General features: G+C 28.0%; 3 protein-coding genes across 7 annotated transcripts; 1 reads left to right on the top strand and 2 right to left on the bottom strand.

Moving 5' to 3' along the window:
- The first annotated feature begins 392 nt into the window (after positions 1-392).
- Positions 393-10,267, top strand: LOC103577583 (procollagen-lysine,2-oxoglutarate 5-dioxygenase). The gene is made up of 10 exons (XM_008558292.3): positions 393-503; positions 593-838; positions 1,743-1,983; positions 2,067-2,407; positions 2,494-2,947; positions 3,011-3,238; positions 8,040-8,361; positions 8,444-8,548; positions 9,171-9,317; positions 9,733-10,267. Exons 2-10 carry the CDS (start codon positions 763-765, stop codon positions 10,015-10,017), a joined length of 2,199 nt encoding a protein of 732 aa, XP_008556514.1. The 5' UTR covers positions 393-503; positions 593-762; the 3' UTR covers positions 10,018-10,267.
- On the bottom strand, positions 3,471-8,024 carry LOC103577556 (immunoglobulin domain-containing protein oig-4). 4 transcript variants are annotated; one of them, XM_053738877.1, is made up of 5 exons: positions 6,268-8,024; positions 6,056-6,206; positions 4,280-4,464; positions 4,039-4,188; positions 3,471-3,629 (listed from the first exon to the last, which is right to left on the bottom strand). In XM_053738877.1, exons 1-5 carry the CDS (start codon positions 6,454-6,456, stop codon positions 3,471-3,473), a joined length of 834 nt encoding a protein of 277 aa, XP_053594852.1. In that variant the 5' UTR covers positions 6,457-8,024. The 4 variants fall into 4 exon arrangements, with proteins under 4 accessions (XP_053594852.1, XP_008556483.1, XP_008556471.1 ...); XM_008558261.2 differs by lacking the exons at positions 3,471-3,629; positions 4,039-4,188; positions 4,280-4,464 and adding an exon at positions 5,367-5,971 and having other exon boundaries at positions 6,057-6,206; positions 6,268-6,465; positions 6,542-8,024; XM_008558249.2 differs by lacking the exons at positions 3,471-3,629; positions 4,039-4,188; positions 4,280-4,464 and adding an exon at positions 5,367-5,971 and having other exon boundaries at positions 6,057-6,206; positions 6,268-6,465; positions 6,545-8,024.
- Positions 10,268-10,385: 118 nt separating the features above from the next.
- On the bottom strand, positions 10,386-15,844 carry LOC103577594 (vacuolar protein sorting-associated protein 37A). 2 transcript variants are annotated; one of them, XM_008558312.3, is made up of 6 exons: positions 15,270-15,844; positions 14,401-14,590; positions 14,207-14,315; positions 12,769-12,984; positions 12,463-12,675; positions 10,386-12,370 (listed from the first exon to the last, which is right to left on the bottom strand). In XM_008558312.3, the coding sequence occupies exons 1-6, from the start codon at positions 15,356-15,358 to the stop codon at positions 12,024-12,026; spliced, it is 1,164 nt and encodes a 387-aa protein (XP_008556534.1). In that variant the 5' UTR covers positions 15,359-15,844; the 3' UTR covers positions 10,386-12,023. The 2 variants fall into 2 exon arrangements, with proteins under 2 accessions (XP_008556534.1, XP_008556525.1); XM_008558303.3 differs by having other exon boundaries at positions 12,463-12,984; positions 15,270-15,843.
- Positions 15,845-16,169: the final 325 nt, after the last annotated feature.

The raw sequence follows: 16,169 nt of genomic DNA, 5'->3' as shown, positions 1-16,169 counted from the left end.
AAATTCTATTTGTCATCATTTTGTTAAGATTTTGTAATAGCAGAAAGTTGACTTAGAACGGGCAACTAAAAGCTAACAAAAAGCGAGGCTGACCACTTGGGTAAATACTTTTTTTTAAAATTGTTTTTGCCGCCAAAAAATCGCTCCTTGTTTTTTCGATCTATATCGATACTTTTTTCATTAAATTGCTATTAATAATTAATTACATCCTTTATTCTTTTCAAAAAATTTAATGATTTTTATAAAATTTGTCAGTCATATTTCAGTTGATAATTTTGCTACAGCGGATAAAATTGAATTTACTAAAAATTGTCCACAGAAATATTTGTTTTGTTTTGTTTTTTTAAGGAAATGAGAGGAAAAAAATCTCGTCCCTACATCCTCAAGCAAATTAGTTGATATGAGTTTGTGATGCGGGGTTGCGTTAAATAAACATTGTAATTTAAGATGACGGGACTCTACTCCCACACAAAATAAATCCAATGTTTTTCATAAAGACAGTAGTAGTTAAATTTATAAATAAAGAATATAAGGAAATGATATTATGAATTATTAGATTAGAGTTTTGTTATTGTTAGAAATTTTTTTTCAGTATCCTCTGGTGCGTGTTTCTCCACTCTACATCTCTCCTAGTCCACACTCCTGGTGTTCAGGTTCAAGTGCTGCGATAAATACTCGAGCTCGAGCCTGTCGATGAAATTTTAAATCAGTACTCGGTAGTGTTGCTTCAACTGCGGACTACAACATTTCAATATCAGTAGAATGAAGCATTTGTGGATTTTCAATCTTATCAACATTTATTGTTTTTTCATTCAAAAAACAGTCGCCAATATTACTGGTAATACATTTTTTAAATTATTAAATCAATAAACATTTTTTTTTAACACTCAAGTGTATTTTTAAAATTTACATTTAAAATATTTCCTTTTTTTACTCCAATTTATTAAGAAATTTAAAAATTTTTTTTAAAACTCATTATTTTATGAGTGTAAATGTAGCAGACTCAGACAAATTTAAAATTATAAATAGAGTAAATAATTTTAAAAATACGCATTTTTAAAAAATTTTATTTTATCAATTATTTACTCTATCTATTAATGATTTAAAATTTATCTGATGTTTGCTACATTCACACTCATATAATTTTAATTTAAAATAAAAATTTATAATAAATTACTCGCAAGTACTATAATAAATTAAATGAAACATTATTATTATTTAAGTGCAATCACCCGTAATAATTTTTCTATTTAATCAACAAACCGTTAAATTTTTTATTATTTATTTTTATTTGAATTGACAGAGCATGAATTAGAAATTTTTTAAATAATTAAATAACTTCTTTTTTTATGACTTTTTTTTACCAATTTTCTTTTTATTATGAAGCAATAAATGGTAAAAATAAAAGTTTGGTGTAAGAATAGCCCAAAAAAAGCATGTACGTGTTTTATGGTTTGGTATTAAAGCGCGCAAGGAACATTATTAATGTATGTAGCAAGAGGAACTTATGTGATGTTGGAGGAAACCGCGCGCTTACCGAATGCTGTGCGGTCATTCGCACTCACTCGATGAGATACTACTTTTTATATTGAACATTTGTCACGTGTACCACAATCATTTCAATATAAATATTTAAATAATGCTTTGGAACTACCCAATAGTTATTTTTTAATAAATAAATCTCATGTGATTTCGTAATTAATTAATTCATAAATTTATTTGTGTTTTTTGATTACTTACAGATGACCCATTAAATGTACTGACCATAACAGTTGCTTCAAATAGAACTGATGGCTTTGAAAGATATTTAAGATCAGCTCGTGTGTATGAATTTGAGGACAACGTTACAGTACTTGGTCTTGATAAACCATGGAAAGGAGGAAATATGAAGAGTGTAGGTGGTGGATACAAAATAAATTTATTGAAAAACGCACTCAAAAAATTCAAAGATGATGATAATAAAATTATTCTATTCACTGATAGGTAAAAAACAGTTTATTTATTTTAGTCATAAAATTTCATTTTTTTTACACAGAAAATAAAATAATTATTATTTAATTTTCTAGTTATGATGTTATATTTTCATCGACATTAGAACAAATAGTAAAAAAATTTAAAAGCTTAGACGCACGTATACTATTTGCCGCTGAAAAATTTAGCTGGCCTGATAAATCATTAGCGTCAAAATATCCAAAAGTTTATCATGGTGAACCCTATCTCAATTCCGGTGGTTTTATAGGATACGCATCCGATGTATACGCAATAATAACTAATAAAAAAATAGAAGATACTGATGATGACCAGCTTTATTATACGAATGTTTATTTGAATGAAAGTCTTCGCCGGAAACATAAAATAAAACTTGATCACAAGTGTGAGATTTTTCAAAATTTATTTGGATCTATAGGTAATATTTTAATTAAACATCTGAAGCTAACATGAGTCACAAATTATTTAGATAGTTAATTATTAATTATTGCGGTGCTTTTTCAGAGAATATTGAATTGCGATTCAAAGAAGATGAAGCTTACTTACAAAATACATTGTACGATACAGTACCACTGGTTATCCATGGAAACGGTCCTTCAAAACTGGTACTAAATTCTCTGGGAAATTATTTGGCTAAAGCATGGAATCCATCGGAGGGATGTTTAAATTGCTGGGACAATACAATAGAACTTTCAGATGAAGAACAAAACACATACCCGCCTATTTTAATAGCCATTTTTATTGATAAAGCTACGCCATTCCTCGAAGAATTTTTGAATAAAATCGCCCGGCAAACTTATCCCAAGTCCAAGTTACATCTATTCCTTTACAACAACGAAGCCTATCACGAGAAATTAGTGAATAATTGGATTGAAAAATTCGGCGATCAGTACAAAAGCAAGAAAATCATTACTCCGTCAGATCAAATTGATCCCGCAACTGCCCGAGATCTTTCTCTGTACGTCAAAACCGTTTTTATACCATAAAAAAAATAATATAGACTAATTTAAGTGAATTTTAGAAATTACTGCCTACTCAAAGAGTGTTCTGGATACTTTTTCATCGAATCCGTGGCTCATCTTGACAACGAACATGCTCTTAAGTTACTCGTAGAACAGCAGAGATCAATTGTCGCGCCTTTACTACTTAGACCTGGACAAAGTTGGAGCAATTTCTGGGGAGCTGTTGCTGACAACGGATACTACGCACGTAGCTCAGATTACATGGAAATTATTGAAAATAAACGCCGGTAAGTATTATTTTTAATTAAAATTATTCAATGATATTATTTTATTTTCTACAATTACATAACTAGGTACAGATAAAATTTAAACAGACATTTTATTTCATTTAGGTATAATAGTGTCATTAAAAATAAATATTTATTTTATTATTTAAATATATATATATATATATATATATATATATATATATATATATATATATATATATATATATATATATATATATATATATCCATATTAATCGAAAGCAATTGAAAAATCTGTTTTAAATGATCGTCGATCAATAGCATACATATTGTCTGCTGTGCATTCATATACACCCGCATCCATCTGCGTAGCAGGATCTATTTCCAATTTTGATTTAATTGTATCATTTTTAACTTCCCATACGTGAACCTATTTTTAAAAATTATTCAAACTTATTAATTTTAACAATAATTATATTTAAATACTAGATGAGGTAAGAGACTCAGTATCCGATCACTGTATATATTTGTATGTCTATTTAGTAAAATTTAGTAAATATATATATATACAAATACATCAATGATTGAGTACTAGTTTCCTGATTAGGTACTGGGTCTCTTACTTTAATTTTTTTTTTATTTTTCGTCTAAGGTAAGAGACCCAGTAGTTAATCAGGGAACTAGTACCCGATCATTCCATGTATTTATATATTTATATTTATTAAACTTTACTAAATATATATATATATAAATACATGGAGTGATCGGGTACTAATTCTCAGATCTTACTGGGTCTTTTTTATCTTACACTTGAGTAAAATTTATCATAAAATACTTACGTGTAAATATAAATGGGTATAAATTTCCGCCCCATCTTTAAACCAGGTAATATGAGGACGTGGTGATCCTCTTGCTACGCAGAGAAAAGCTATTTTGTGTCCCAGTACGTACTCAAGATCAAAGTGCGAAGCCAAAAGTATTTTAGCGCCCTAGTAACACATCACACTCATTACAAATAATAGTTATACAAGAAATAAAAAAGAAACGTATTAATTAATAATTAATATTAAGACTAATTACATTATTATTGTTGTAGTATTGATCACTTTCAGGGTCGCGATATTTTCCAGTTATCGGTAATCCAATTTGTACACGCGACTTACTTCTAGCCCTTGATTTTCCTCTACGTCCATTTGTCTCCGGACAATTTATCATCAGTATCACTACCAATAAGAGAGCGATTGAAACTGCTCTTGTCATCGTCAATAAAATCCCACAAAAAAATATAAAATAATAACAATAATAATAATAATAGTAATTATTATTATTATTATTGATAACTATCGAGCAAAATTTATGAGATTTAAATTAATATAGGTGTCGATAGTAAGGTGATAAACGCAATAACTGAATGTCTGCATTCACGAGACAAATATCGCGATTCAACGATGAGATGGAACACAGATCTCTAACTGACAGTCATCACTCATTACTCCCCTAGTTGTTCACGACTATCCATTACAGTAGACTTATAGCTCAATAGAAACAGAGCTACGAATAAATCACAATCGTTAATATTAAATTCTACTTCCATCAGTTATACAGCAGCACTTGCAGTCTCAATCTCCCTTGTTTCATTGTTATCCACTCGATTTGTACTTAATCCATTAAACTTTTAACAAAAAATTACCCGTATACTTATTTATATATACATATATACATACATATATCGTAAACATATATAGAAAAAATTAATCTGCCCCTTAATCACCAACACAAAACTAAGTCGAATTTATTATTCAATTAATTACTTAAAATTTTATTTATTTCAGACATAATATCCTAATAGTATAAATTACAATATGATATTATTATATATAATTTGAGTCGTTTTTCATAATTATTTGAGCAATAATATAATTTTAGGGGAGTTAAATTTTTTGTAAACAGACGATCAAGAGCTAAATTGATGATTTTTAAATATTTACACATGATATTGGAATTAGCTGACGTATAATAATTTTTGAATTTTTTTTAAAAGGTAAATTAAAAAAAAAATTGCACTTATAGTTTTTTTTTATTTTCTACATATGCATATTTTTAATTTTTTTTTTTTTTAAATTAAATGATTGAAAAAAAAAATCAGTAAATTGTTAATTGTCTGCTAATTTCAGGATCATAAAATAAACTGATACATATCGCGTTACTAATTCCAGGACATATTTTTATACGTCCTTTTGGCTTCAAGAAACTCTAAAGCTAAAAGGGCGTATAATTTTTTTCTTTTATAGCTGAAAATTAAAAAAAAATTTTATCTTTAGAGCAAGTCTACAATATGAAGCAATTAAAAAAAACCCTCTTGGTTTTAAACTTCGTGACTAAATTAAAAAGGGTGTATTAAAGTATGTCATTTTGAAATTAGTGGCACAAAGTTTATTTATAAATTTATTATTATTATTGTTGTTATTATTTATTACATTAAATACAATGGCTTTATTTAAATTATTTTAAACGCAGTAACGTTTTAATATAAACGTCTACTTTATTTATTACCGTAGTAATTCGTGTAAACATGTATGTATATATATATATATTTATATTTAATATAATATATTAATAAGAGATCATAACGTAATCGGTCCGGAATCCCCGACGATCAACGGCGTACTGATTATCAGCTTGACATGAATAATAACCAGCATCTTTTTGTGTCGCAGGATCTATTTCCATTTTAGATTTTATTGTATCATTACCAACTGCCCATTCATGGACCTGTTTATTAAAAAAAGTAATTAACAATATATTCAAACATAATTACTATAAATAAATTATTTCCAAAACTAATTATCTCTCTTACTTGGAAAAATTTATGGTGATAGAGTTCGATGTCATCCTTGTACCAGGTTATTTCCGGTCTCGGGAACCCACGTGCCATGCAGAAAAATGTTATTTTTCTGCCCAGCATGTAATCCAGTTCAAAGTGCGAAGACTTTACTATTTTCGCGCCCTTTTTAATAAAAAATTTATTGCAATTACTCAATAATAATTCATTTATCATCTTTACTTACATCTTTATTTTCATAGTAACCGCTATTGGTATTACGACCGGGAATAATTATCGGCATTCTTGAACTGTAGATGCGTCCTCTGCCTCTTCCGCGTACTCCTGCTCTGCCGATCCCACCCTTAGCACCGTCTGCCGTTGATTTAAGCATCATCACAAGCAGAAAAATAGATAAAACCAACCGGTACTTCATTTGTCCTGTCTGTTATCATAAAAAAATAACAATAGACAATTAAAAATAAATATAATTAGTAACCAGTGATTTTGTTCACTCTTACTACCAGTAAAATTATTTTTCCCGCGGCAGATTATTTATTAGCTCTATAATTAATATCTTCACAAACTTAAAATTAAATTGTTATATATATGTATTTGTAAAATTACACTTGTCTATTATATTTAACAGCTATGTAGTAAGTAATACACGTAAATTTACGTGAAAATACTGATATTATCCGACAAAAGAGTTAATGTCGTCGAGCCCAAAACATGAATGGACGCAACCCGATGAAACCGCTAAGCCACAGTGTCAGAGTGTTATCAATCTCAATTGGATAATTATATACAACCAATTGCTAGTTGGGTACGACCAATCACGACACCACTGTGTTCGTCTACCTAAACATTTTCGCCTGACTCTTATTAACCTTCGAAATTATTTATCTTTTCAGCACACAAAGCTAAACATTGCAATCTTAAGTTGATAAATTATTTTTACACAGCTCAATTGCCAAGCAATGAGACGTATTCTGTTAGCTTACTCGATTCCAGCTGATTCACTTACATAAAAATCATTTTTACACTTTCAAATCTGCTCAACTAGAAAACAAAATTCGTATTGAATTTAAAAGATAACTTATTAATTAATAAAACCAACTCGATTTTAAGTCACTTTTTTTAAAAATAATAATTGTAAAAAAAAAATGGTTGACCCGGTGGGCCAACCCTAAAATTTCCTGCTGTTTTTGAGCTGAGAAATTTTTGAGCTCTTCGAAGTTAAACCAAAAAAAATACAATTAGCGGAAAAAAATCAATTTTTGTCATACGATATCTTTGGAATGAATCAACCGATTTGAAGATTCTTGGCAGCAATCGAAAGAAATCATCAAGACTTAGAACTCAATACATTTTGGAGCAAATCTGGCAAGTAGTCTATGAGTTCTAAGAAAAAAAACCTCAAAAGAAAAAGGATTTTTTAATTTTTATTTTCCGTATAACTCGTGAGCTACTCGACCGACCAACTTCAGAGTCTATCCAGATCTAAGTATTGATGAGCCCATTCGATTGCCGCCAAGTACGTCTAAATCAGTTGATTCGTTTCAAAGATATTGTATGAAAAAAATTAGTTAACATACACGCACGGCCGGATGTCCATTCGGAAATAGTCAGAATCACTTCCTAGGACCTCAAAACATCGAGATCTGATGAAAACTCGATTTTTGATTATCGCCCGAAACCAATAACTTCCTTTTTTTTGAAAATTTCAAATTTTCATAACGGAAAGTTAAAAACACAATCGATTGATCTTTTTTATTTTTTATTACATTTGAATCCTTAAATAGAACCCTTTTGAAAATTACCACCCAAATCTTTTTGGTTTAATTATAATTAATAAAAACTTACAACTGAAAATTCATGAAAAAATTCAGCTACCATTTTTTATCATTATATTTTTTTAATACTTTCCTACATGTAGAAACGTTACTTATTGATAACTTTTTAAATGAGCAAGTAAGTCAGCACGTTTGGATTTTCAAAAGTTTGTTCATGTTACAGAGGGCTGTGGAATGTTCCGTATATTACTAATTGTTACTTGATCAACGTAACAGTAATCAGCAATGCTGCAACCCGGCCCCAATTTGTAGCCAATGATTTGGATCCGGACATGTCTTTTGCTATAACAAATCGACAAAAGGGCGTTTTTATGTACGTAAATAATCGCCTAGAGTTTGGCCATCTTATAAATACAGATAGTTATAATACCCTTTACACAAATCCTGATTTGTACGAAATATTTAACAATAAAAATGACTGGGAGAAACGTTATCTCCATGTTAATTACTCGAGAAACTTTGATGAGGACAATACGCCTGTTCAGGTACACAATTTTTATGAAATAATTATATGTATTTTAATTAATTTACCAGAGTAATTTTTTAAAAAATTAATTATCATTTTAGCCATGTCCTGATGTCTACTGGTTCCCAATAGTATCGCCAAGATTCACCAAAGAGTTTATTGAAATAATGGAAGCATTCGGCCAGTGGTCTGACGGATCAAATCATGTAAGAAAAATTTATACAATATTAGGGCTGTTCGAGTCACGTTTCAATCAAATGATTCGAAAATTTTTGAATTATTTGTAATTTTTTAAATTATTCGATTCGAATCGAGAAAATTTTAATCGGTTTTAAAAAATATTTAAATTGCATCTAATGCAGAGCTTAATTTTTAAAGTAATAAAAAATAATTTTTTCATTAATTCGTGTCTGAGCTCTATTTATCTCTGATAAAAATTTGAATTATTGGACAAAAATATATGAGCACTGTTGATGGACAATTAACAATTTTTGGATTTTTTCCCAACAAATTATTTAAAAAAAAAAAAAACTAAAAAAATGCACATATAGAAAATTTTAAAAACTATAAGTGCAATTTTTAAAAATATTTTTTTTTAATAATTTATCGTCTTGAAAAAAAGTTAAAAAATTATCAGACGTCGGCTAACTTTAGTATCATAAAAACATTACAATTTTAAGTCGTTGAAAATTTTCGAATAATTATTACAATTATTACACCTCTAAATAATATAGCTTATGTAATATTTCATCTAGATAAAATGCATGTCAACAGAATTAAATAATTTATTAATATATTTATTCGCGTATTGATAAAATTAATCAACAGGATTCTCGGCTACAAGGTGGTTATGAAAACGTACCAACGCGTGATATTCACATGAATCAAGTCAATTACGAGCCTCACTGGTTGTATATACTCAAGGAGTACGTCAGACCATTGCAAGAGCTCGTTTTTCTCGGATATTTTCACGATGTAAGATACATAGTATACATTTATAATACGTGGATGATATTTTTAGGACGATCGACTTGACAGTGGATACGAACCAGTTCCAACTCGTGATATTCATATGACCCAAGTGGGTCTCCATGAGACGTGGCTAGAGTTCCTACGGATATATGTAAGCCCATTGCAACAAATGGTATTTCTCGGATATTACGACTATGTAAGGGATTATATAAATTTAATTTATTTTTTTATTTATTTAATTGCTGGCACCGCCGTAGATATTTTAATTTTGTCATTTAAGTCGTTTGTAATAAGTAGTGAGCACATTGGTCCTGGTTTTGGTTCTGGTTCTGGATTCATTTGTCAATTGATTGTATTCCGATAGAATGTTTAAATACTTTGTCTAGTCATCAACATTTAAATTTATTTATTTTCATAGCCACCGAAGTCACTGATGAATTTCGTCGTGAGATACAGACCAGATGAGCAGCCTTCACTGAGACCACATCACGACAGCTCGACATACACAATAAATATTGCGTTGAACAGAGCTGGAGTTGATTACGAAGGAGGTGGCTGTCGATTCATACGTTACAATTGTTCAGTCACTGACACCAAACCTGGCTGGATGTTGATGCATCCTGGGAGATTGACTCATTATCACGAGGGTCTATTAGTTACTAAAGGAACTAGATACATCATGATATCGTTCGTCGATCCATGATTCAATGACCGCGCTAGTGAATAATGAAATTCAAATTATGTCATTTCATTTTTTTTTTATCATTCAATCCCCGTGACTTCGATAATTTACAGATTAATTAAATCTATTGAATTGTATTATTTTTTACTGAAAAAATTATTTAATTAATTTTTACGCAAGAGACTAATTATCCTTATCATTAATATTCTTTACGATGATAACTAATTTACGAATAAATTTATATAAGTAAGTAATAATGTAAATAATAATAAGTATACTAAATGATTTTTAAATGAATAAAGAATAATAATTGTTTAATATAAATATTTTTTTAAATATATTTCCATAGATTTTTTTTTTTTTAATATAATATACAACCGTAATATTTTATTACGTACTTGATCTAATTTTTATTACATAAACCGATAACGCAAATGCAGCAGTGGAGAGATATAAGAAAATATAATAGACATTTGTTATACGTCCATTATCATTATTTGTTTTTTTTTTAATATATAAATACAAAATTAAATAATTTGCAGACAATTTAAATTTAATTATGCGCACATTTAATAATTTTTTAAATTTGTTTTATATTTATATTTTTTTTTATTTTCTTTAGTGTGACGAACGTGGAACCATTAATCTCATTACTATTTAAATACACGTAAGCTTCTTATTATGATGTAGGTAACACCATTGTACATCCCTGAACATATATAATATATATATATATTTTTTTCTTCTCTAATATTTTTTTATTATTTATTATGTACAAGATAAAATAGTAGATCGTTTTTTTTAAATTATTCCGATTATTTAAATTTTGCCGTTTTAGAAATTAATAAAAAAAATTTATGGAGGAAATTAAAAATTTTTTACCGAGTTGATGATTGCAGTAGGTATTTACGAGTGTGATATTTACAGTCTGTATACATTGTTCAATAGATATTGATGTGTATATATTAGACTGATTAAAAAAAGAAAGACTATATTTTATTTTTTACGGAGACACTTTCAAAAGCTTCAGTAGGGTAAAAAAAAACGTTTGTTAAAATTAGAAGTCTTGATATCAACATTTACTTCCTGATTGCAATTTTCCATTTCCCATTTAAATAACATGGGAAATTTTTTTTAATTGGAAATTTTATAACTCATTAACGAATAATTATACCGAAAAGGTCAATCCATATTTTTGTAGAGAATTGAATGCTCTACACAAAAGTCTATTGTAATTTTTCAATAAATTCAATATTTCAAAAGTTTTTCGAGGTCAAAGTTGAATTCACAGAATTTTTATATTTTTCCACTTTTCTGAAGAAACTATCAGACTTATTACAAAATATCATAGGATATTTTTTGTCGACCGTTTCAATTCCAACATATTATTTTATACGAACTTTTAAAAATTCCTGAATGCTTTTTAGTTATTTGCATTCAAAATCAATAAGTTTCAAAAGTCGTATTATGGCTGATTTTAATTCTAATGCAAATAATTAAAGAGCATTCAAATATTTTGAAAAACACAAGCGATAATTTGTTGGAAATTGAACGGTCTACAAAAAAGGTCCTATGGCATTTTATAATAAGTCTGATAGTTTCGCCAAAAAAGTGGAAAAACATAAAGAATTTTATAAATTCAACTTTGACCTCGAATAACTTTTAAAATACTGAATTTATCGAAAAATTATAAGACTTTTGTAGAACATTCAATTCTCTACAAAAATATGGATTGATCTTTTCGGTATAATTTTTCGTTGATGAGTTATAAAATTTAAAATTAAAAAAAAAATTTCCTATGTTTTTTAAGTGGAAAATGGAAAATTGCAATCAAGAAGTAAATGTTGATATTAAGAGCTCTAATTTAAAGACATTTTTTACCCTTCTGAAACTTTCGAAAGTTCTTGAAAAATAAAAAATAGTTGATTTTTTTGAATCAGTCTAATATATATGCGTATAAATTGACAAACCCATAAATCGAATGTAAATTTTGATAATAATAATAATAATTATTAGTATTATTAGTATTAATAACCAGCTCGCTTCAGTTCATTCAACTGATGTCCCAATTTTTCCTCCTTGGTACGTCTTGCCTGGCCTAATTTACGGCACTCGATATAGCTGCTCAAAAAATGTTCAACGTCAATCTTACGGTTGATAAAATTTTCAGCAATCAATTCACTCTGCTCATGACTTTCATCAGCAGCCTGTTTTAAACACTCGCGTATATGATCTGGCGCAAATACTTGCGACAATTTGCTATATTGGCTAATTAAATTATCATAATGTGCTTTAAGTTCTGACACACTTTTTATTTTAGACGCAACCTCTTCTTTAAGTGTTTTTAATTCAGTCTCTTTGGCTAGATTATCATCTGAAAAATAAATTAGTTAATAAATATCATAATTTATAATTTAAATAAATTTTTAAAAACCAATTAATAAGTAAATTAATAGTAATCCTTACTAGCTAATGTTTCAACGCTATCGATAGTCTCGTCAATCAATAAATTAATATCTTTAAGCTGGGAATGTTGGCTCAGAAAGGTATCAAGACTGTCCGTTTCTTCAGCAAGCTTAACAAGCTGTTCATTTGTTAAATTATTAAGCTCCGGAAACTCTGGACTGGATACCGCCGTATGTGGAGGTGGATTTATTGTCACAGGTTTGTTATAACTCGCTGTATTGTAATTGTGGGAATTAATGTAACTAACTGGCCGATGGTCATTCGAGTACTGAACAGGACTAGCAGTCCCGATAGAATTTGAATTACCAGAACTACCAGTAGATGTGTACGTTGGACGGTGCAAAGACGATGTAAATTGATTTTGATTTGATATGCATGAGTTGACATAGTTATATTTGTAATTACTGCTGCTGGATGTTGAGTATGCCGGATACTGTGAGTTGTAATACGTATTATACAATGTGGATTGTAATTCTGGATAACGTTGGAAACCATACGGTGGAGATATTCGATCTTGTAACTCTGAAAAAAAATTTTTAACTAAGGCAAGAGATCCAGTACCTGATCACTCATGTATTTTCATACCTATATTTAGTAAAATTCAGTACATATAGATCATGTTACTAATTCCAAAAGAACTTATAATTTTATTTTCATTGCCAGTCGTTTTGCGGACTTATTTTATAGTAAAAAATTTACGGAGTGAACGTTGATTAAATCCGGAGTGAATGAGGAGCGGATGACTGGTATTTATTTAATCTTCTTGGAGAAAATTCACTCCGAGAGGCATTTATTTTAATATTAAAACTCCGAATCGGAGTGAATGCAGATTTAAATAAAATACAGATCACTCCGCTGGAAAAAACAAATTCCTTATTTACTTCAAATGCGGAGTGACTTTTTTATTGACTTCAGAACTCTGAATGACGAAGTAAAGTCGGATTTAAAAAAAATTCGCAATCACTCCGAATTCACTCTGATTTTCTAGTATAGCTTAAATTATACGCCCTTTTGACTCTAAATTTAGTGACTAAGAAGAAAAGGCCGTATAAAAATGTCCTTTTAGAATTAGTGACGCGACATGGAGTAATCGAGTACTAGATTTTTTACTTTAATGAGAATAATAATTATTGTTATAATTCATAAAAAAAAATGTATTAATTTTTGCCTTAATAACAAACGATTCGCTCATATATTTTTTTTTAACTTCTTACAGGACATAAATTCAATTGTCACTTATTTACTTGTATACTAAATTACTGAAACTAATTGTTAGTCATACATACAAAGTTTTGACATTAAAAATTTATGAGATAATTTATACAGTACGCAAAAAATATCAGACCTTTTTTATCGTATTCAAATATATTTCAAAATTTTTTAATTTTTTCTGTATCTCATACGACCGCAGATAAATAGAACGTTTCCTGTCACGCTTACATAAAAAGTTGATAATTTAAAATTGGCCAATTTGAGATAAATTAAAATGTAAAAACAAATTAAAATTCATTTGATAAATTACAGCTTTTACATATTACATTTAATGATAAAATATTTTATCTGTGAAAAAATTTTATTTTAAAATTGATCCTTTGGAACTCTTAATTAAATTTACTAAAACAATGATATTTTATATATTATATAATATATAGTATTCAAAGCCGGGACTTCAATCCTTCATGAACGAAACGTTGGTTAAGTAAAAAGTTAACACATAATTTATTAAAATAATAAATTAAATTACCTCGAGATTTATTTGTTAAAGAAATATCATCAGTTAATTGTGGAGGATTTTTACTAAATTCTCTAATAATTGCTTGTACAACACGACCAAGATCACTGTGAATTGTAAACTGCAAATAATAATTACGTAATCAATAAATAAATAAATTAATTATAAATATTTATACTCTGCTATTCCAATAAATAATAAATTACATTTAGCAATCCAGGTGCGCTCGTTATTTCACTGTGTTCATTACACCAAGGATGTGTCACAGGTGGTGAAACTCTTAATACTGGTTTTTCTAATGGAAATTCCGGTGGTAATGATACCATAATAGCCATTCGTGTTTCTCCAGCATCAAATTGTACCTGATACTCAGCATCTTCTCTTAATTCAGCTACACTGTAATTAAAATAATTAATTATGAGTGAATGTCGCAGATATGAGATAGTTTAGAAATTTTAAATAAATAAATAAATTACAATACTGAAGTTAGCCGACGTCTAATAATTTTATGAGAGTAAATGTAGCAGACTTACGACAATTTTTTAAATTACACACAAAAAAATTAAATAAATAAAATAATAAATTTTAAAAAATGCATTTACTAAATTTTGAACTGTCTAAACATGAATTTTTTATTTTTATTTCATAAACATTTCAATTTATTATTTAAAAAATTTCAAAATTGTCAGATGTCCGCTAACTTTGCTATTATAATAATTTTTTGATTTTTTTGATACAATAAATTATAAAAAAATTTTTAAAAATGCACCTACAACTTTTTTAATTTTCTACATGTCCATATTTTTAATTTTTTTTTTTTCTCATTGATGTTAAAAAAAATCCAACAATTGTTAATTATCTACTAAGTTCAGGTTCATAATTAATTAATTAAAATAATGAAATGGAAAAAAATTCGCGTACTGGTTTTTTAATTATCTAAGTACGCGTTTTTTAAATTTTGTTATTCTTTAATTTATTTATTTATTCAGAAGATTAACAAATTTCCAATTGTCAGATAAATCACGCTCCTTATAAATTTTGAGGTTATAAAAAAAATAAATAATAATTAACTTACTTATCATTAAAAATTTTCAATGTATCTATCTGACGTTTTCTTTTAACAGCAGCATTTTCATTTTCTCCACGGAATATTCGCGATATCATTTAAAAGCCTTAATTTTGAATAATACATCCGTTTAATTGACAATATTACTGTCAAAATTATTAATAATTATAAATTATTAATTATTTATTTGTTTTAATTATTATTATTTCACTATTTCACTATTTAATTTTATAGTTTATCACTAAAGACTGATGCATATGAGCTGAGTAGTTCAGGCTGAGCTCATAAAATTGAATGGAGAACAATGAAGTAGTGGAACAATACATATATATATATATATGTATATATATAATACCGAGTATATATTCTGATTCTGACAGAGGACAACAGAGGATAGATGGAGAAATGATGAGAGATAGATCAAGGTAAATAATATGGGACTCCGTGGACTGGGGCCTACTGCGGGGGCCTTGAAAAATAAAAAATTAAATCAGCTGACAGTTCTATGGTTACTAATAAATTAATACTTAATACTACTTAACTCCTCTACTAAATTTCTTATAGTTATTATTATTATTTAAAATAATTTATAAGTATGCAGTAACATACAATGGAATTTAGTTTTATTTAATGACACGAGAGCAGTAAAATCTCATTTTACAGATAAGCCTGAATGGTCTGAATATAGCAGACATCAGACAAAAATTTTAAATTATAAATAAATAGAGATATTATTAAAGAAATAAAATTTTTAAAAAATGTGCATTTTAAAAATTTGAAACTGATCAGTGAATTTTTTAAAGATATTATTTTTTAAATTATTTATAATTTAAAATTTTTCCGATGTTTGCTACATTCACACTCACGAAAATTATGAGTGGAGAAGCACATTGCACTTCATTAATTGGA

This window comes from Microplitis demolitor, chromosome 1 (genome assembly GCF_026212275.2).
Source record: "Microplitis demolitor isolate Queensland-Clemson2020A chromosome 1, iyMicDemo2.1a, whole genome shotgun sequence".
Classification (NCBI taxonomy): Eukaryota; Metazoa; Arthropoda; class Insecta; order Hymenoptera; family Braconidae; genus Microplitis; species Microplitis demolitor.
The sequence above is the reverse complement of the archived record's forward strand: the minus strand, read 5'-3'. Positions and strand labels throughout refer to the sequence as shown.